This window comes from Siniperca chuatsi, linkage group LG21 (assembly GCF_020085105.1).
Source record: "Siniperca chuatsi isolate FFG_IHB_CAS linkage group LG21, ASM2008510v1, whole genome shotgun sequence".
NCBI lineage: Eukaryota > Metazoa > Chordata > Actinopteri > Centrarchiformes > Sinipercidae > Siniperca > Siniperca chuatsi.
Genome location: NC_058062.1, coordinates 21,876,132 through 21,899,103, shown reverse-complemented (window position 1 = coordinate 21,899,103; position 22,972 = coordinate 21,876,132). Strand labels below are relative to the sequence as shown.

General features: G+C 41.2%; 2 protein-coding genes across 3 annotated transcripts in view; both read left to right on the top strand.

Moving 5' to 3' along the window:
• The window catches only part of hoxb9a (homeobox B9a), a 32,451-nt gene extending 26,162 nt beyond the window's left edge, over positions 1 to 6,289 (top strand). The window contains exon 3 of the transcript XR_006376295.1: positions 6,062 to 6,289. The gene's annotated coding sequence lies outside the window, so the exon portion shown is untranslated. The remainder of the gene's footprint in view (positions 1 to 6,061) is intronic.
• hoxb8a (homeobox B8a) lies at positions 684 to 19,835 on the top strand. 2 transcript variants are annotated; one of them, XM_044182208.1, is made up of 3 exons: positions 684 to 1,912; positions 7,011 to 11,900; positions 18,545 to 19,835. In XM_044182208.1, exons 1-2 carry the CDS (start codon positions 1,480 to 1,482, stop codon positions 7,412 to 7,414), a joined length of 837 nt encoding a protein of 278 aa, XP_044038143.1. In that variant the 5' UTR covers positions 684 to 1,479; the 3' UTR covers positions 7,415 to 11,900; positions 18,545 to 19,835. The 2 variants fall into 2 exon arrangements, with proteins under 2 accessions (XP_044038143.1, XP_044038144.1); XM_044182209.1 differs by having other exon boundaries at positions 689 to 1,912; positions 7,014 to 11,900.
• The last annotated feature ends 3,137 nt before the right edge of the window (positions 19,836 to 22,972 follow it).

Genomic DNA, 22,972 nt, shown 5'->3' with positions numbered 1-22,972 from the left:
CAGCCTTATGGAAAACACGGCGAAAATGATAATTAAATATCGGGCAAGGATCAGGCTTCGGTCGGGCAAAGGGCGCGTCGTAAAAAACCCTTTATATTTCTTTGCTGCAAGGACAGAACAAGCAAACACTGCCCCTCCGCTTTAAGGAGCTTTATAGTTTGTTAAAGCGTTTACAGCCACTTTTTCTATCCTATTACGCTCCCCAGTCCCCCTTATATGTTTATGGAGATCATATTTATAAAAGTATACGATGTTCAGAAAACATGCGCCCAGGGCCCAGGAGCTCGTCCATTTTCTGATCAGCAGCAGCAGACAGACTAGAATGGAATGGAAGAAAAGAAAGGCTCCGACAACTGGTTTTAAAACCTCAGTTACATTTACAGGCTAGTACTTGTTAAAACCAATACCAATTAGGACGCACTACCTCCACTCTCTCTCCTCAGTCTGTGCAAACCTCTCTCGCCCAGGCTCCCTGACATTTTCGGGCCTCATTCACTTCGCTCCCTGCAGCCACACTCTCTCCTTTAAGGATTCAGGAGGAGAAATAAGAAAGAGCAATTAATGATGCTCTCCAAGATCCAATGCGCCCCCGTTTTCTTGCTTGATACTGCACCTATTCTCTCCCCCTCCCCCATTCTTCTTTCTCTCCTCCTCTCTTTCTTCATTCTCTCACTCTCCTTGCATTATCACATGCGCGCGGAGCTCCTCCAGTCGACGCCTGGGGACTGACAGGCTTACAGGCGCGTGCGGGTACATGCGAAAGAAAAAGCATAATATACCCTGCGTGCGCTCGTGCACGTTTGTTTGTGTGCGTGGAAAAAACCAATGGGATGAAGAGCTGATAATAGATGCAAATTATCCCTGAAACCGACACACACATGCTACATACACACACAGGAGAGAAAGAGCGCGCGCGACAGAGAGAGAGAGAGAGAGAGAGAGGGGGAGAGAGAGAGGGAGAGAGAGAGAGGGGGGGAAAATATGAAACAACTCATTTGCAGAGGAGTAAATCACGGAAAACCCGTGTGAGAGCGCGACAGGGCTCCCGCTTACAGCGCTAACACCGGAATTGTGATGCGCACGAGCCCTTCCTCCTCTACTTCTTCGTCTTCTTCTCTTTCCTCTTCTTCGCTGGAGATTTTATGGAATCGGTGTGATCGTTGTTATTGTTGTTGTGGTGGTTGTAGCTGTTACTGCTCTGGCTGGCTGCCGTTACCGTTACTCACACAACTCGTCTGTTGTGGCCGTGAAGGGAAACACCACAACAACGTTCACCGACACCGGCGGCAGACCTGCCTCACTCTCTCTCCCTCCCCTCTGTCTCTTTCTGTGTGTCGGTGTTTCTCTGCCTCAAACCGCACGAAGAGAAGCAGAAAAAAAGAAAACACAATTGAAAGCCGCGGGTTGCTTCCTTCAGCCCCACTCTGACTCTGCCGAGCCGAGCAGAAACTGAAACAGCAATAAACAACAACACAAAAGATGAGTTCCTATTTCGTCAACTCGCTCTTCTCCAAATATAAAAGCGGGGACTCGTTACGTCCGAACTACTACGAGTGCGGTTTTGCGCAGGACCTGGCCGGCAGCCGGCCCACCGTGGTCTACGGCCCGGGCTCCGGCGCAACCTTCCAGCACGCTCCGCAGATCCAGGACTTCTACCACCACAGCGCTTCCACGCTGCCCAGCAACCCGTACCAGCAGAGCCCCTGCGCGGTCACATGCCACGGCGAACCGGGCAACTTCTACGGATACGACGCCCTGCAGCGACAGACGCTTTTCGGGACCCAGGACGCGGATCTGGTCCAGTACAGCGACTGTAAGCTGGGAGGCGCGCCGGGGCTCAGCGGCGAGGACGCGGAGGGAACCGAGCAGAGCCCCTCACCAACGCAGCTGTTCCCCTGGATGAGGCCGCAAGGTGAGGAAACGGAGAGACTGCTTGTTTTCGTTTTATCTTTTGCTTTTATCAAAGCAAATCGTGCCGAATCTTCTTTGCCAAAATGTCAGTGTCCATGTTAAGAACAAAGCTGCAGCTCCTCCAGGAGAGGAAGACAGACAATGTAGACACACAGGAGGAGGAAACAGTGGAATAAAGTTGGAAAAGTGGTTTTAAAAGCAGCAGTTTCAAGCAGGGCAAATAAAGCTCCCTGCCTTCAAAGCGGGAGACAAAAGCACGTTTATGGTTTTATTGGCACCACCAAAACTTGTGAATGACTTTAGGGTTTAATTGCCCCGGCCATATACTGAGAAAATGGACGGTAAGAGTCGGGACAGAAGCTCATTGAGAGAAAGGAAAGCGGTCAAAAATAGGCGAGTGATGGTGGAGGGGGTAGAGGGGAGAGAACTGAACCTCAGAGTCCTCTTCATGAGAAGCCGCCTCCAAAAACTGAAAACCCCCTGCTTTGAGCAGATGGGAAAGAGTTTTTGGAGGTAGTTGTTTGCAGCCACACAGGCTCATTTAGGCATGCAGCTCTTGCCTTTGGTCTCCGGGATATTTGGCTACACGGTGGCACATTTAGCACATTCACAGCCTGTTAATGTTTAATTTTAAAAATTATTTGCATTATAGGGAAACCGAGATTATAATTGATGGTTTAAACCAACACCACAATAAAACTGATTATGCAAGAAGGCATTTTTATGTTAGCGAGACATAGACTAAGAGGCATAGAGAGAGAGAGAGAGAGAGAGAGAGAGCTGTGAATGGATTGACATGTATAGTAGCCTATTTTGTTTGAGGCCATATTTCTTGTGGTGTGTGTGTGTGTGTGTGTGTGTGTGTGTGTGTGTGTGTGTGTGAGAGAGAGAGAGAGAGAGAGAGAGAGAGAGAGTTTATTGCTTATGTACCCGGTTCTGTGTTTTGTGGGACTGCAGACGGGTTTTAACCTGTACAGGACTTCTGTGGCTTCATGATTGTGATCATAAAATAATAAATAAATAACATCCCAGGTCTGTATTCACCTCTAACTGCTTTCTCTTCATCTTTATAGGACTTAGCCTATATTTCAACCACCTGCTACAGATAACAGTAATAATAGTAGCTAATTCATATTTACGCACGTTTTTATAAGACTATGAACACTTTCCCTGTAGTGTTTCCTCTTAAATGCCTTCCAGGAGTGTGTGTGTTGCTATTTGTGCATCTGTAGGTTTCCGGTTTGTGCGGCCTGTAAATTGTAATAATTTACATCGTTAAAGCCCCTGCTATATTTTCCTTAACACTTGTCTTCACCTGCCCCCCTTTGTGTGTCACGGCTTTTCAAATCATTCCCAGCTTTAAATATAACCGGCCACACTCAGGTGCGGGACTGAAAACAACTTCTTAAGGGGTTCGGCCCTTCTTTACCAATGATTACGATGTTTAGTGCCATGATTAATAGTAATAACAGTACACTTGGGCGTAACGGTGTGCCAGCCCGGGTGCAGGCTGCTCCGATCATGCGGGGGCCGAAAAGTCGAGTCAAAATAGGAAACCAGGCGTGTCAAGCCGCGCAGGTCTACACCGCAAAAGCCTGAGAATGCGTTGTGCGCGCGCAGTTAGAGCCCGTGCACGGTTTGAAGGGATATCATCGTTGCTCAGCTGGAGGATTTATTAGTTATAGCAAAAAACGTGGACGGTCTTTTGTGGGTGAAACGGGAGGATGAGGCGCAGCGGAGGAGGCGGAAATCCTTCCCGTTTACCTCGGAAATTCCCCCTTTCATGACGTCTTATAAAGAGGTATATCGCCTTTTATGTTATAACCCCAGCACCGAAGGAAGTTCCTGAATATGACTTGAAATACTCCTGAGCCCCTAAGCTGGAGGTTTAATATCCGAGTTTGACTCGTGAATATGAGCCGCTTTACGACTTTTACCACTGTGGTAGGAAATCTTGATAAATAATTTTCTCTGCACGACTTTAAAAGTGAAAAAAGAGAATAAAATCTGATTAGACCGATAATTAATATGTATTGTCTTCACTGGTAGGCCTATTAGTGTAGTACCTCGGCTCTCATTGGCATTTGCTGTCGAGTGGAAACCTCGTTTCTCTGTCCTCCAAAATGTCAACTGCCAACTGCCATGCATTTGTTTAGGGCTTATTTAATTGACTTTGCAAAGGTTTGGTATGTAATAGGTCTTGAAAATGTTTCATACTCCCAAGGCTTGTATAATTTTCTCAGACCTAAAAGAGCATGTAAGCCTAATCCTTCATCTGACGCTAAAATCGGAAAATTCCAAATAAATTATATAAATTGCAGGAAATATTCCTCCAAAAGCTGTTTGATCAATCTCAGCTGTATAAAGGCCTGGTGAATCTTCACACACTTTGTGCAGTGCACTGACGCAGCCAGGGTTGCGGGTTATATTCCCCCCTTCATGTTGCTCCGTCAAAAACCCTTAGGATCAAAGCGCCTGTGCTGTCATTTTAACCAGGAAAGTGTTTCCCATTTCCCTTAATTCATGGCTGGTGACAGCAGTGAATGTGGCGCCCACTTCCCTTTAGCCCCTACAGCACGAAATCAAGGCGCCAGCCCTGTGACAGATAGCACATAGCCTACAAGACATTTATATCACTTACAAGTTCATGCATTTCCATAAAGAGTCTTCTGTCTTCTTCTGCTGGCTGTTTTACCATAAGAAGCAGCTCTGTGGCCAAAGACGCTTTATGTGAAAATCTAATGAGACCATGAGAATCACAGAACTTGGACTCTACTGCGAAGCAAGGTAGACATATAATGGATATTAAAGATATTTTGAACCCTTTACCTGCAGGTTTTATATAATGTGATCAGTGCAGATAGACTATATTAGAATTCTATGTGATTATAGCTGTAAATGCGCTTCCATCAAAGTCATTGCACTCTTCCTTAATGTGATCCAGAAACGTTACTATCCTGATAGTATGCCATCAGAGAATTAACTGAGATTTTTCTTCAAAAACTTTTCTTTAATTCACCAGAAATATTTGAATTCTGCCATTTCTCTGTAGTTTGTGCTCCCTTTACACTTTTCTTTTTAGGGTTTTGAGCACTAATGCTAAACCTGCCAATCATGCAAAACCTGAATTTCCCTTCAGATCAGTAATTTAGAAGCAGCAGTTTTTACTTCAAAGCTTTATGACCACTCTCATATTTTGTCCGTGGCGCAGAGCTCCGTTTTTATGGCACGATAATCAAAGCGGAAAATAAACTGTTTTATCGATATACAGTATAATTACTTACACAAATGTCCAATATGTGTAAACTGTCGGGAGTTTGCTGCCAGGCTTTCACGGTTTAATGTGTCAGTTTTATTCGTCCTCTTTACTTAAATAACGTCTAGTTTTTTTAGGAGCGGTGAAGAGGAAGCAAGTAGCCTATCGTGTGTAGAATAAATCTTTTTGAACAATAACTAAGTTTAAGAATGTGCTTATATTTTTCAATAGGTACTGGCACCCAAGTTGGAAAACTGGGCATTTTTTAAGCATTAATAATTATAATATCACTAAGTTTGATGGGATAAGCGTGAAATATTAAAATGGAAATATCTTCCAAGGGCATCATCTGTCTGTCCTCTCTTGGTTCATACGATGCAGGCGAATGATACTATTTCACAGACTATTAATTGAAAAAATGTCATGCGCCTTTCCCCCACATGCTTGTCCAGCGTGTGTGCAGAAATCGCAATATCTGATCTTATATGCGTTTAGTAATGCTAAGTATTTAGGAATTTTATATTGAGTCTGTGTACCAGGGTTCTCTGTCTGCGCTGTTTTCAAATCTGCCAAAACAGAAACAAAGACACAGGAAATTAAATGATTACCTGTTGGTTTAGACATAATATGTCTTTATCTTCACTTGTCATTATTTGCAACATTTCTAATTAAAAGTCTTTGCTCGTCATTAGAGGCAGCTCTTTAATATCTGTTCTGATCTTTGCTGTTGCTGTTTGCTTTGCTCCTGTTTCTCTTTAAAAGTGTTAACGATGTATTTATAACATCAAGTATTCATGTGAACTTCTGTAAGTCCAGTTCCTGATGGATTGAAAGAGTGTGTGTTTCTGTTCTTGGACTCACGTTTAAAGAGTAGCCTAGTAGTAGTAAGAATAGTGTGTGTGTGTGTGTGTGTGTGTGTGTGTGTGTGTGTGTGTGTGTGTGTGTGTATGTGTATGTCTATGTCTGAGAAAGAGAGAGAGACAGAGAAAGAGAGCGAGCATCCCTTTTATGGGACCCATGAGGATCACATGATTTTACAACACATTCACTGAACTGAAAATGTGGACTTCTTTTTCACACGTTGTATTCTAACATTATGGACATTAGAACATATTTCTAATGTATTAATGTACACTGTGTAGAGTACATATACGGCATGTATCTACAGCAGCTATGTATTTCGGAACACAGTGTTCTGGCAAATTCATTGGCAAATGTTGACCTACTCAACCAAATAACAAAGGAATTCATCGGTATACATGTTTGACCAACATTACTTCCTCCTAACATCAATCCAAAAATAATGCCAATCATTCTTTTGTTTCAGCTGCAATGCAATGATTTGCTGGTTTTATGTCATTGTAAATTGATTTTCTTTTGGTTTTGGACTGAAAAAAAGTTTTAGGCCTATGTAAGTAAGACATCACCTTGGGTCTTTGGGACTTGTTAGGCTTATTTTTTAGAATTTTTTGAAAAATTCCATAAACCATTATTAAGTCTAATCGATAAATCACAAACATAATCAACAGATTGAAATTGCAGCCCTAACTAGCCTATATTATCAAAACTTGTCATTTTTCAGCGAATATCACAGGTGTTGATTTAACATGTTTTTTCTCAACATGTTGTAGCAGTATGTCAAAAATGGATGTTAATAAGCCTTGTTAGAAAAATGTTTTTGCATAGGCCCAATAGCCTTTTTAATCACCTATAGGTTTGTTTGTTTTTTTATGTAAGGGTGGTGATATGCCAATGACCAGTTAAGATGTAAGAATGTAGTGTTGCCTCTAATAATGTCCCCCCTCTCCCTGTCTCCCTCTCCTCACCACCCACCTCACCCTAGTAGCTGCTGGCAGGAGGCGGGGCCGGCAGACCTACAGCCGCTACCAGACCCTGGAACTGGAGAAGGAGTTCCTGTTCAACCCTTACCTGACCCGGAAACGCCGCATTGAGGTGTCGCACGCACTGGCGCTAACGGAGCGCCAGGTGAAAATCTGGTTCCAGAACCGGAGGATGAAGTGGAAGAAGGAGAACAACAAGGACAAGTTCCCCAGCAGCAAGAGCGAGCAGGAGGCGGTGGAGAGGGAGAGGAGGGAGAAGGAGCTGCGAGATGGCGGCGGAAGTGGAGGAGGAGGTGGAGAAGGCGGTGGTGGTGGAGGAGGAGGCTCGGTGGCGGTGGCGGGCACGGTGGGGTCACAGGCCTCGATGAATGAGGACTGCTGCGAGAAAACCCACAAGCAAATGTAGGGAGGAAAGCGGTGAAATTAAGGGGGAATAAGAAGAAGAAGGTAGATAGATAGGGGGACGAGGAGGCTGTAAATGTTGGACATGATGGGGTGAGGGTGGGTGAGGGTGGGTGCGGGGCTGTTTTTGTCTTAATTGAGGTGAATGGACTGCCCCGCTGTCTCCACGATTCAATCGATCGAAAGGAACTTGAGTCTCCAAAATGGCACTGGCAAGCTGGACAGACTGGAGGGGCCTCGCGCCTCTGTCTGCTGACTGTAGAAACCGCGGGAAGAAAAAAATGAGGCAATGAAGCAAGAAAGTGAACTTTAAAAAAATACAATTGATGAGGGCGGGGGTGGATTAATCCAAGTCAAACAGACATAGTCTACTCTAGTGTTTAAAACAAACAAAAAAAAAAGAAAGAAAAATGATAGCTTCCTTTATTTGTGGAACAATTATCGTGGAAACATTTCTATATTGTTAGAAGTTTATCATTAACAATTTTATCTTTGGCAGCTGTATAGTTTTTAAGTTAAAAAATGATGATGGTGCACTTTTTACTGTACTTCTCACTTCTATGTTGTTGTTGTTATGGCAATGATTGATGACGATGATGATGATGACGTAGCAATTAATGAAATTTCCAACAACATGAAACTGCCTATTTATGCCGTTTTAGTAGGTAGGGTATCTTTTTTACACACTCTAATTGTCGTTTCTCGTTTTAGTTCGTTTTTTGATCAATGGTGTTTGTTTTATGTTGTCTTCCTTTTCTCTTTTTGGGTAAAAAGCATGCGCACAGTGCAGATAAAAAAGAGAACATTCATAAAAATAAAAACGTAATAAAAATGTTGCGTTCCGCATATGATGTGAAGCAGAGTTCTGTTGTGAGTCAATGATGACTATGAGGATTGACCTTATTGTTGTACTGTTTAACTTTTGTTTCACTCAAATTTCAATTAAGAAGAAGTTATAAGTAAGAAGTAGCATATTAGCTGAGAGTGGGGAAGAAAGGAAGGAAGGAAGGAAGAAATGTTATAGGCCTACCCTTTTTAGCCCGTATATGCAGTTTTTTTTAAAACCGCTAAAAATATGCGATTATCATATCATTTCCCACTACCAATTAACGAGTTGCCTTTTCTGTGGGGGGGTCTGTGTTACGTTCGACGTCACGAACGCACTAACAGGGTTAGTAAACAGTAGAAAGCAGCATGGAGGCTAGTGACAATGTTAAGGTGATTGTGGTGTGTAGCCCATAGACTATAAAAATAAGGTGTGGCCGCGGCGTTTTGTTTCTGGTTTAACATCACCGTGCTGGGCAGGTGACAGGTGTGTTTACGGTGTTTGTGTGCTCTGAAAGTCATCACAGCTGAGTGACTGTTTGCCTAGCATGCTAATACTAGCTACATAAACATATGGATGAGTCCCGCCGGAAAATGGGCGAAGATTAGCGTGTCCACCGGCTGTCATGTTTCCATCAATGCCGGTCGGAGCTGGAGCCAACAAATACCCGTGACTTCTTTAATCGTCCAGTGTAAAGAGAAGTTGCTTTCCTCTTTCCTTTCCCCTTCTTTGTACCCCCCCTCATTTCCGCTTTCACCGCCTCCTTTCACTTATATCATTCCCTTCCTCCGTCTCTCTCTCTTCTCTCTGTAGGCTACACTCTGTCAGCACCCAGACTGATAAAACCGTTCAGTTCATAAGGCCAGACATTTAAGCCTCGAGTAGGAAATCTCCTCTTAAAAAACAGACACAATCTACATCCTATCCAAACATCACTTTATTTATGGCCCTGGTTCTCTACCTCCACTCACATTATTACAGGTCTCTATATTCACCATTACACTGCCTTCCATCATCATCACGATGAAGAATTGAAGTAGGATTGTTTCCATATGAGAAGATCAAACACAATGAGCGTTCATATTTACACATGCATATATATCTCCATATACTGGACGTACGCTTGTTATTCAGACGTTAGGGCACCAAAATATTTGTCTGATCAGGTTTACAGACATTAACGGGGAAACAGCTGGAGTGCACGTTTTGTCTCACGTGGAAAGCTGCGATAAGAAGTCAAACACAGCTGAAGGGGTGTGAGGGTCATTCAGACACACAGACAGGCTGCAGAGTCCACATACACCCCAACTGTCTCCACCAAGTGAAACCAATCATCAGTGAATGAAATGAGCATCTCTCAGCGCAGAGCCGGTTTGACAGTCAGATAAAAGGGTTTCTGAATCCAGTTTTCAAAATAAGAGTGCACAATAATGCAATTCGGTTGCATTTTTAGAAGCATTAATGGACATCTTTGATTGTCTAAAGTTAAAGGGGCAATACAACAATGTAGTTTTGCAGTTCCATAAAGCTGGAGGAATCACCACAGACATATTTAAAGAAAGAATGGTTTTAATCAAAGCAATAAAGCTCAGGATATCCTGACGTTTGGTCCTAAGTATGGGTCAAGTTCCAAAAACACTGGAATCTGGACTGGCTGGAAGCACAAACCTTGAAAACTCTGATGACATCATCATTGTGGATTAAACAAACAAACCTTCTCTTTCTAATCCATTAATTGTCCCACATTCTTCCTTCTTCTTAGAAAAAAATCACTGGATCTTTACACACGCATAACTCCTCTTTGGCCTGTTAAACATTACACTCAACATAGAGATTTTATCCTGCTGAACTCAGTGCTGCGTGGCGAGGAAAGGTCAACTTCACCTCACGGATACGAAACTAAGCACAAAGCCGAGCACCTGCACGCCAGGTGAGTTTCCTCTGCCGTAGGGTGGGGGGATCCAGTGCCAGGGACCAGAACTAATCAGACCTGAACTCAAAGGCGGAGGTGATTTATCTTGAATGGCCTGGAGAGAGGAGACACACTGGCACATATAGCCTACCATCAGTTAGTTATACTCTTCTTGTTCTTCTTCTTCTTTTCTTGTAGGAATTTATATTGGATGGGTTTATTCTCTGAAACATCCAACATCAACCCTCGCTTGCTTCCAACACCCACTCAGGTTTCTGGTTTTGTTTTGCTAACTATAGCCCTAATATTTCAAGAACCATGACAGTGGTAAGAAATAGTAACCTGTAATTCTATGTTTTGATTATTAGTTGAATTAAAGTGGTCTCTTGTAGCCGCAGCAGCTACAATCTTTCGTTGTGAGCGTTATTGCAGAATGATTTTCAAAGTGACATGCTTGACTGCTTCCATAAACGTCCTTCTGTAATGTTGTTTACATGGTGTGACTTCATCTCTTACTCTGCCTGCAGTGACCATTCAGCAGCGGTACACTGTATGCTGGGAGTAAACAGCAGCCAGTTTTGTTCTGCTGTGTGGGACCCTCTCTTCTGCATGTGTGGTCTCTACAAAGTATGAGTTGGGATAAGACGACGTTCATAGACAACAGGGGAAATCTGTCTCCTCTTTTAGTCTTCTCGGCAACTTTTTGCACGTGCTTAGAGCCATTGCATTCGAAGTCCAATCAATATCCCATCTAATGGTGTTTTCCACTTTTTGCACACGGCTTAAACAGCTTCCAAACCAGTTAGCAGGACAGTAAAGATTTACGTTTGAGCGCGATGTTTGTCAGCCTCAGCCGTTTTGTTTTCCAGCTCTATAAACGCTCGGTGATTAGTGGATACGCTGCTGCATAATGATTGTATTATTGTATTGTATATTGTATGCTCTGGGTGTGTGTGTGAGTGTGTGTGTTGCAGCAGTCACTCCCAGTGTGTTGCAGCTAATGTCTTCCATTGTAATATTGTATCTGGAGGGAAACCCAGTCGGCCATTGGGCATCTTGACATCACATGGACCCGAGGTCACGTGGTCCACGAGGCAATGGGAGGAGAAAAGTGGGGTGGGGTGATTTTTTTTGTTGGTGTAAATCTGGACAGTAATACCCCGCCAATAATTCACTGTATCTCGTAAAAAGTCGACATTAAAGCGCCCAGGCCTACAAATCACCTGCGCCAAATTACGAGTTCGCTCGTCAACGCGCTGTTTTCCAAATACCAACAGGCCGCTATGAGCTGCTCCGCTCTGCTCTTCACAGACTCTCCAACTTCTGCCTTCCCAGCTTCCTCTGCTGCTAGCGTGTCTTCTTCGTGTGCCCTTGTGTCCAGCAGAGATCCCCTCCATGTCTCCAGTGGGAGAGGCAACGGAAGGCTCCCTGTACCTCCCTTCTCCTCTTCTTCATCATCATCGTTCTGTTTGTCTCTTTCGGGACTGAACCGGAGCAGCGGGAGTACTCAGCCCGGTGAGCATCCTTTCAATCCCGCTGAAATGCGCACAGGAGGGGCTTATTGCGCTCTGGGAACCGGGCTGCTGTGCCCCTCCTTGCAGGGATGCGCCGCGGAGCGGCTCCCAGGTCGGGCTCACTTCTGCTCGCTGGCCACCAGGCTCCCAGCCTGCAGGAGGCAGAGTAGCCTGGAGCAGCAGCAGCGGCAGTTAAACGAGGAAGGGCTACGGATTTACCCCTGGATGAGAAGGTCAGGTGAGGACATAGACGAGGAAAGTGGTGGGGTGGGCATGGAAAAGGTATGAGAGGTGAGATCATCTGCGAGGCCTCACAGGTGAGTTGGAGAGCGAGAGGGTGGGGGTCTGGAGGACAATGTTTTTACTAAGAGGGAATGAGGACAGGGATGGGTGGTGGTGGTGTGTGAGTGTGATTGGGGGGGTATTAGTTCGACCCAATGATTACGTTAAACGCTCTTTAAACTGTTGCCCAGTTACGCAGTGGCCACTGCCGGTAGCTAAACTATGCCTGTCTGTCTCCCTCTGTCACTTTTTTTTAAATAACCTCTCTCTCTCTTTTATTGGTCTGCGACCTCCATAAAACCATAATTTAAGACTTGGTGAATATTTATTAGGTGGTATTGTGTTTAAGAAGGGGACAGGAGAGCGCAGGGGTGGCTGGAGTATTATCCTGATTCTCAGACTGTTTGAAAGTGAAGAAAACCTCCAAAACCTCCAGAGAAAGTGCTCCCGGCGGTCGCACATTCAGTGCTTGGCTCAGCTCAGCCTCTCCGTCCTTATAGTCTTGTGTTTCCTTGTCAGTACTAGCTGAAAGCCCATTGTGCTATCTCACTGTCACCACAGTCCGCTAATACTACAAAGACTATAAATTATCTGATCGGTTTGATCTCTGAATGCCTGCTCTTTCCCCCGACTGTAAAAGCGGCTTTGTGCGACAGCAACGAGCTGGATGCTGAATGGGCCTCGGAGCTTCAAACCACAACAAACATACACAGCACACAGAGCATTTTTATGTTTGCGTTAATATACGAAATGGTAGCGCGTTAAAACTGGGAAATACGGTGCGAGTGTTTGTGCTCAAACGTCTGCAAAAGTGGAAACAGCAACGTGAAACCACGCAGGAGACATGGAAGATTGTTAAAGCTTGTATTTTAGTGGCGCTTTTATATGAATTTATGTTCGTAAATCTGGCTCATGATGAAGTTCTTTCTTTTTCTCCAGCAGAACTACTTCACACACACACACACAGAGAGAGAGAGAGACTGCCGGGCTCAGTCAAGCTGAATCTGAAATTATTCTAGGAGAAATCAGGTCACTCCTCAGTAGCAGGAGCCTCCTGGCGGCTACTGGACAACTTTTCGTAGTCGCAGCAGTCATCCGCATTAATTTCCGTCACTGAATCATCCTCTAGTCCCACTGTGTTTGTGATAGAAAGGGAACTCGGTATAGCAGTGTTTGTGAGTGCTTTTCATTTGGAGAGCTGTGTGATAAAGAGAGTGGAAAGATGAAAAGTGCACCATGAAATTAAAACTATTTTATTTGCTTGCGTTTTAGGCTCATAAAGTCAAACTAATTCGTTTGGGGCTTTTGTTTTAAAGCCAGTGCGGAGAAGGTAAAAGAAAAAAAAAATGTTATACACAACAATGAAATAAAATATACATATACCCAAGGCTCGGAAGATGATTGGAGGTAAAAGTCCAGGATGTTCCCGTTAACACTATAAATAAGACAACACATCAGCGTTTATTAAAGGAGGCACACGAGCTCTCACGGGGACGTGCATGTGCAAATACATAAAAACACTAACTCTACTCTCTAACTCTACTCTGTTTTTAAAATATATTTTAGACTATCGCAATGTGTCTGTGTGTGTGTGTGTGTGTGATAGATAGATAGATAGATAGATAGATAGATAGATAGATAGATAGATAGATAGATAGATAGATAGATAGATAGATAGATAGATAGATAGATAGATAGCACAATACAGTCCCTTCTTGTTGTTGATTGCCAGAGAATTCAAACTCGAGCTCGATCGCGAACAAATCACGAGCGCGAGAGCAGAAAAATGTTACCAAATGGATATGAATTTTCTTTCTTTCTTTCTTTCTTTCTTTCTTTCTTTCTTTCTTTCTTTCTTTCTTTCTTTCTTTCTTTCTTTCTATCTCACGCTCACCACAAATGACCACTTCCTATGCAGCAATAAGGAAGTGGCACACAGATGAACACACACACAGATACTGACATACTTCATCACACACACTTCCACGTTGCTGACACTCAGTCACTTACACAGACTGACCGCTGCCTTCAGTAAACTGTGGCGCGCGCATAGACACGCAGACGGACACACGTGGAGGCGAATCGTGCGAGGAGGAAAACATACTGTAGCGAAACATGATTGTGTAGAAATAAATATAATTTAAGCTTGAAAAGCACAGCAGGTGATGAGCGTTGTATTTAAGTACAGGGAGGGCGGTGCACTTATTTAAGATTGTCCTGAGCCAGAGAAATATATGTTTTGTAAATATGCGTTTTTAGTGTTATTATATTATATTATATTTTTTTTATATATTTTACTCTCTCACTTCAACTCAAATGCTTAATTGGCATGAAAGTTTTGAAAAACAATTTTGCCAAAGCATCCAAGTACAAATTTATTCCTCTCTACTCAAATCCAGGACAAAAGAAAAGAGAGCAAGCTCTTTGTCGCAAACAATAAAATGAAAACAATACATAGACATGTTTTCTCTCACAAGAAATCAAATTTAACAAAATATACACATGAAATGGAAAGCCATACAATGGAGGTAACTACAGCAGAGGAATCAGTGCCTTGTCAAATAAGTAACACAATAAAAAAAAATCCTTTGATATTGCTTTTGCAACAAATAGAAACTAACTCCGAAATGACATGGAGGGATTCAGACAATAAAAGTAGAGCTGCAGCTACAAAATACATCAAATGTGATTCCACTGTCCCTGTTATTGAGTCTCCTATTATTTGATAAACTGTGTGTTTGTGTGTGTGTGTGTGTGTGTGTGTGTGTGTGTGTGTGTGAGAGAGAGAGAGAGTAAATAACAAGAAGTAAAAAACAAACAAATTAAAAGCTTCATCATCATCCTCTGACAGTGTTTAAGTTTATTATTGTAGCACATCTGTGACTGACTGAATTCATCAAGAGGGTAGTCTGAATGTACCATCACATATACAGAAATACACTGAACAACACAGTAAAGATTCATTATCAGCAGTTAAGTATATTAAAAGTGTTTGTCATACACAGGTCCATAGGCAGAATTTTATAAATACTGAGGTCATGACCCCAAGTCCCCCCATCCACCTTCCACTCCTCATTTTTATAATGAATGGATTTACTCAAAGTTCTATTTTATAAATTCTATTTTCTGTACATTTGTTTTCCAGAGGACAGAGGACACGACCTCAGTGTCCTCAGTAGTAGCCCCAGCCCTTGTCATATATGTGCAGCAGGCCTGCAATGAGTGTAATAAAATTCTTATCTGCAGTGTACAATTACAGCCAGGACAGTCTGCATGGAAAGCTTGTAGTCTTTGCCAGAGAAGGCTTGAAAATCATCAAAATCACCCAGAAAACAGCCAGTTGGAGGCTGAAGATTTATGTCCAAAAGATTTATGTCAGACATGGGGAAAGGTATCTGTGCTGTGAAAATATGTGGACTGTGTCTCTGATTAGCATGTGAAAAAATCACAACATTTACACTGTAAAGGCTGAATCTTTACAGGCTGGTTATTGCTTTTTAAGGCTGCTCAGATGATCTGCAGTGTGAGTCATGGTCTATTTAGAGATTCTGTAGTAGAACAGCAGAAATGCAGTACAAACCATAGGTTTTAAAGGTGTATTTATTCTGTTTTGTTATGAGTTTCTGAATTTAAAAAGTGAAGTTAAAAAATGCTAAAATTTAACAGCTTCACAGCAACAACTGAAATTCAAACTTTTATCCCCAATGTCACCTCTACCAGATTGCACCGACTCATCTGAATCCCAGAGATTCATTCTGTTCATGGGGAATCTGCAGAGGAAAATAGTTTAAACATTGTGTGACCCGCAGACAACCTCTGTGAAAATGTGCCCCAGATTCTCTTTAACCTTCAGGAACTGTGTGACCTCCTAAAGACAGAAGGTCATCATGATTTCTTTGGTCTTACTCAGCACTGACTCATGCACATTTCACATGAGGAGCAATAGATATTTACTTTTTCTTTGAATCAAATTAGTAATGCTCTAACATATCTGTTGTTCACTGGCAGCCTGATTCTCAGCATGTTCCTATCTAGATTCAATTCATTTAAATTTTATTTATATAGCACCAATTCATTACAGAGGTTATCTCCTTGCACCTTTCCTATAGAGCAGGTCTAGACCATACTCTTTATAATATTATTTGCAGAGACCCAACAATTTTTGCACTTTTTTTATTATTTCTGCTAACTGTGTTCAGGGAAACTACTAGAAGCCGCTCCATAGCACTTCAGCAACCACAATCAGTCATATATTGCACGCTGTTCATCCTTAAATTCCCCCTTAAATTATGTAGTTGACTCAAATCCGCACACATCTCCTTTAAAGGAACAGCTCACCGCAAAATAAAAAAAAAATGATTTTTCCTCTTACCTAGTGCTATTTATTCATCTAGATTGTTTTGGTGTAAGTTGCCAAGTTTTGGAGATGTTGGCCATAGAGATGTTTACATTTTTTCAATATAATGGGACTATATAGCTCAGCTTGTGGTGCTCAAAGCGGCAAAAAAAAAAAAAAAAAAATACATATGACAAACTCAACAGCAATGTTTCTTCAGATTTAAGTTGCTGGAACTTTATAGTTGCTGATGTTACATCGCCTGATAGCACTCCCATATTCCAAAATAAACCTCACATGTCATTATACATATGCTGACAAAGTACACTTTCAAAGTATAGCTTCCTTTCAGATGATGTTTCAATATGTCATCAGTCATAATTTATATTTATAAAAAGTATTTTTATTTTTGTATGTACATCTATTTTTTTCTTGGCTACAGCAAAGGGAAAAAAGTATCTTGAACCTAAATGTTGAACATTACCTTAACCCCATATACAAAGCCAAAATCTTGGTAGTAAGTAACAAGTCAAAATTTGCACTTGCTAAGTAAAAATTATGACATTAAACTTAAAAGTTTGAGATAATACTGTACAAATAGTTGTGACTCAAACATTCATTTTGGCTAAGAATCTCATTATTTTGAATCATTTGTATTTTTATAACATTTAAATTATTTTTCTCTTTTCTTGGTGGAAATGGACTTCCATAAAATTCTTGAAACAAAATATTTCACCTAACCTTAACCCAAGCCAAGTAAGCCAAAATGTCTTTGTTATTTTAATTAAATTCAATTTGATTTATATAGTGCCAATTCACAACATATCTTAACATATCGTTATCTCAATATATTATTATTATTATATCATTTACATAGAACCAACAAATCCCACCATGAGCAAGCACTTGGCGACAGTGGCAAGGAAAAACTTCCTTTAAGATAACCAGACTCAGGTTGGGCGGCTATCTGCCGCTGCAGGTTGGGTTGAGAGAGAGAGAGAGAGAGAGAGAGAGAGAGAGCAGGAGGTAAGAGAGCATATAGTAGCACAGTGCAAAATCCACATAGAATTTTTAAATAACAATAATGTAATGGTAGTAGTAATAATGAATAAATATTGATAAAAATGATAATAATAGTAATAGTACTAGTACTAATAACAATAATAATAATTGTAGTAGCAGTTGTCGAGCGGGCAGGAACCTGGGGGTAGCAGGTGGCCCGCAATCATAGATCCAGACTCTATAGCTCCGGAGGCAGAAATACCTGCTGAAAGCGACAGAAGGAGAGAGGAGAAAGCACAACACTACGGGAGAGAGAAGATGTCGAGTTAGTAACATGCAGTAATGGGATAAGATTGCATACATTTGGCTAGGCAGAGGAGGAGAGAGGTGCATCATAGGAAGTCTAAGCCTATAGCAGCATCACTAAGGGATGGTTCAGGACTCACGCAAGCCAGCCCTAATTATAAGCTTTATCAAAGAAGAAAGTCTTAAGCCTTCTCTTAAATGTGGAGATGATGTCTGCCAACACAAACTGGGATCTCATTCTGCTTTTGTAGACTCTAGGAACCACAAGTAACCCTGCATTCTGGAAGCGCAGTATTCTGGTGTGGTAATAAGGTATTATGAGCTCTTTAGGATAAGATGGTGCCTGACCGTTAAGAGCATTGTAGGTGAGGAGAAGGATTTTTAATTACATTCTGGATTTTACAGGGACCCAGTGCAGAGAAGCTAATATTGGAGAAATATGATCCTTTTTCCATGTTCTTGTCAGTACACGTGCCGCAGCATTCTGGATCAACTTGAGAGTCTTAAGGGCAGCCGATAATAAGGAATTGCAGTAATCCAGCCTAGAAGTAACAAATGCATGGACTAGTTTTTCTGCCTCATTTTAAGACAGGATGTGCCTGATTTTTGCAATGTTACCTAGGCGAAAGAACATGAAGTTTGTTTCATGTGGGAGATAAGATAACTCCGAGGTTCCTTACGGTGGTGCTGGAGGCCAGGGCAATAGCATATAGAGTAAACTATGTCTCGGAGGTGTTTGGGGCCAAGTACAATAACTTAAGTTTTGTCAGAATTTAACATCAGAAAATTGCAGGTCATCCAGGTTTTTATGTCCTTAAGGCATGCTTGGAGTTTATTTAACTGATTAGTTTCTCTTGGCTTTACAAAAACAGATATTCATGATCAATCCGTATCAGATGAGTCTCTATGAGAAGGGAGATTAATTTAGATAGGGTATACGTTTCTTGTGTCTGCAGGTGCCGACAGAAGGCGCGGACGACCGGTACCTCACACGGCGGCAACGGATCGAGATTGCGCACGCGCTCTTCCTCACGGAGCGGCAGATCAAGATCTGGTTCCAAAACCGGAGGATGAAGTGGAAGAAGGAGAACAGAGTGACCGGGAGTGGCTTCCCAACAGCAGCTTTACAGACTGCTGAAGAAGAAGAGGAAGATGATGATGAGGAGTGATAATAATGACTCTACGGGACACATAAAATAAAACGTGACCTTTGGCTTTCGTCCTCCAGTAAACAACTGCCAGTATGAGTCGGGAAATGACAATAGGGAGTAAAATCAGGGTTCTGCTTTAAAGAAATATCAGATTTTTCAGAAGTAAAACTGAAATTAAATTCATGCTAATATAAAGTGTGGGACCCATTTCTGTAATACACCACAGGAAAGGCTTGTGGTCTCGTTCAGGCCTGGATATTAATATAGAATCATTATGTTGTGAGATCACCTCACTCATCTGATCTACAGCAGAAAGGGACAAAATAGTTGTAAATATCACTGAAACAGCAGCAGTTAGAGTTTATGCAGATACAAAGCTTATTGTTAGTGTTTATAATTCCTACAGAGCAAAGTAAGTGACACAGGGGTGAAAGAGATTATTAGCTATGTGTTATGCTATTAGAATATTAGACTTAATATTAGACTTAGTGGAGAATGCTACTTTTTTTTGCCTAAAAACATTTTTTTAAACTTTTAGTCTAATCAGAATCAGCCTGAAAAAATCTAACATGTTTAATATCACTGAGGATATGACCTTGGTGTCATCAATGTTATCTACAACCCTAACTGTCAGTTTGCACTTGTCCTGTTCCTACGTGATTATATTACAATTATAAAGCTGCTAAGACACACATGGTATACAGAAAGTACAGAGTTAAATTCTGAGATACCTAATATAATAATTAACATCAATATACTCATCGTTTATACAATTAGATGCAAGTAGCCCTACTAAACAACTGTGAAGTGATTTTCAATTAAATAATAACTTAAAAACATAAAAATGCCTTTCCACATGAAATTAAAAGGGATATCAGAAGATCGGCCAATGATTTTTGGTCTGCATGTATTTGTGTTTATACATGCGTCTTCTGGAGATTAGCTATTTCCTGGATTAAAAATGATTGAAGGCTTTATTATTTGTTGTTGTTTTCTGTATTTGTGCCAGGATTTTCATGTTATGTGAGCTGTACATGTTCAGAATAAAATGCCCTTTATTTTCTTGTATGTAACTAATAAAACACTTTAACTGCAATGAGCTTGTTGTTTCTTAGTCTCCCTTTCATCTGGAAATATTTTAAGATTGCAGCTGTTTAAGGTTTTTCACATTTTTGTGGTTCTGTTGGAAGATAAAACTACTTTATAACATGATGATGAAAAAGACTACTACTACTACAACCACTATTACACTTTTAACAAGAATAAGAACAATAACAAGTCATCATTAAAGGTCTGACATAATAACTTCAACATGTGGTTTTTCTAAATGTGGATTATATGTCTGGAGTGACAGTACTTATTCCACCCAGTCAAACGCCAGTTTTTATTCAGTTTACATTATCCAGTCAATGTTGGAATGAGTAGCTAAGTAAGAAAATAAAATAGAAAGTTACATTTTGTGTAATTATCATGTAATTTCTAAAATATATGGCACACAGTCCATTCAGGACAGGTCCAACAGATGTAGAATTTCTTATGTGGTCAATCAGTTTTTATATATCATGTAATGTAACGTTTCTATCAAAATCAGATGTGAAAATTTTTGATTTTCACATGTGAAAATATCTGATCTACAAAGACATGTAAACTACATGTAAATATTTTGTGTTTTACATGAAGAGGGTATTCGTGTTGCACGCTGAAGCTCATCACACGTTAGAGAAAAAAAAGGTAAATGGCATGTCCAGGTAAAAATTAAATTTTCAAATATGGGCATTAGTGACCCTGTTTATGTGACATACTTAACTTCAAAATATTCAGTTCACAACTGAAAAACGTGTATATTTATTCATATGTTATCTGGTGAAGTTCTAACCATCCTTTATAAGTTTCACTTTGATTTAAGATTTTAATCATGATTTCCACAGATTATAAACCACAGTTATAAGTGACAACGTGCTCTTAAATTATAGTCACTTTGTTTACAGGTTAAAAAAAAAAAACGTTTTTACATTTTTTTTTATAAAAGACAGCTCCATCCCCGGACCAAGACCATGAGAAGCGGTTGAAAGCACCAGAAAATGTTTATTTTTTAGATAGCACATTGTGAATGTGTCTAAGTTTAACACGTTTTAACAAAGACTGAATACACATATTAAATGTTGTATTTTGGCTACAGTGTTACACAAAATGGGGACAATGCCCGTTTTTACTGAGATAAGAATTCATTCTTCTGAACTGTACCAACCAATGACACCGAAAAGCTCCTGGACATTTGGTTCTCCATCACCAGGTCGATATTCGAAACATAAATGTAATTATAATATATAATACATGATCTCATTACCAACCGTACTGAAATAGTGCGCAAATATTTGCTGCCAAAAGAAAAAAGGAACAGATTTTTGCATTAATGTCATAGAACAAAGTCCCATTTCAAAACGCAAAATAAAATAATACAACTATACATGTTTCATTATGAAAATCTGCTTTTGTTTTGTTTTAAATAAAGGTGATCTTAGAACCATAAGGTTACATCTGTCTTCTTTTGAAGGAAAATGTATTTATTCACACAGGTATTATCTGTATCTCTATCCCTTACAACTTCCAACTTACTTGAAAAAATTGGCAGTTTCCCCACCTTTTACCTGAGTTACTTTGCCAAAAACATCCAGGTCTGCTGCATTCAAGCTGCACAAAATTTCACCAAATCCAGACGAAATTTCTAGGAGACAGGGTTGCCTGAGGAAGTCCTCGACTGTCTGTAGAAACCGACAAGACCACATAAACTGGTGGAGGGCGGTGGTGTGTGGTGGGATGTTCCAGCTGCAAGGTCCTGTGTCTTCATTGCGTCCATGAAAAGGCCGGAAACCCCAATACAAGCAACAAACACAAAGAAACCAACAGAGCGGGAATCGAGAGGCCTGTTTGTGCCCCCTGTTCTGTGTTGCTGCTTTATTTTCTATTAAAATTTAACTCGGGGCATTTGCATATAGGAAGCGTTGGATCCGCATCTCCTGCTAACCAGACACCCTGCAGTTTGGAAAGGTCACGTGTGGGTCACTGAAGGTCTAAAAACAAGTTTTCTGGGTTTAAATAGGAATAGAACTGAATCTGAATGCTGTCTGTGCTGGAAACTGATTTTCGAGGACCATCCAGGCGTTTGTTTAGACATGTAGTTTGCCAGCGTTATTTGTTTATCCCTGTTGATAGCAGATTAGATAGGCACAAATCCTGGCTAAATCCGTAAATGTAAATTGGATGTTTTATAATACACATAGAAGACGGTATGAACGCAGACTGAGGAAACCAAATAAAACAGCTGAAATAGCTGACCGGGTATGTTGTGCAGTCAGTCATATGTGGGTCCTTGCAGGGTCGAAATCGGATCTTTTGGTTGATAAAGTGTTCCCAAAACCAGCATTTTAACTTGTCCAATACTCTGGTTTTGGTATCCAAGAGTTTCTGAAAATGTAGAGCTGAAAATATCACTTTGGACAAATTCTGTCTTATTGAAGCAGACACACTAATTGTTTGTGTCATACTGCTGCAGAGGAGGCGGCATATAGCTTATTTAAGATTCACGAGGCGTTGAATTTCGGCTCAGGTTCCTGCGTGAGAGGACAGGAACTTAATTAACAAAATCAAGTAGTAGAAGCATTTAAACATGTTACATGAGCCCAGCAGAGGAAACCAATTCCCTTACAAACAGTAGCCGTTAAACTTCAAATTCCGGTCATTCAGGTGTGTTTTCACATATCTGCTTTGAGACAATCCTCTAACCGCAATCTTGTAAAGCAATATTTTGTGTAAAAAAAGTCACTGCGGTGTCTTTGTAGAGTCTCTGAGCATCCTGCAGACCGTTAAAATGGTGACGTGTTGCCGCATTGCGAAACCGCTTTTACGCACGGCTTTTCAGGCCCGCACTACCACTGAGGTGGTGCTGTTCTTGTTCCTGCAAATCGCCATCGGCTCAAATTTCACCAAGTTTACTGAAAGTAGTGTGCAGCATTTCACCCCTCTGTACCTTGGTAGATACAAACAAGGGACATGGACACCTCTGTCAAAACTATAGCTATTTCACTCTGGGGCGTAAAATATATATGTTTATAAAATGACAAGTCTTATCATCATATTAACCTAGGTGGTTGGGAATAATGAGATTTTGCCACCGGTTTTGATCACCGGTTTTCTTGCGTTATGGTGCAGCCACCCAGAGAGCCAGCTTCAGAG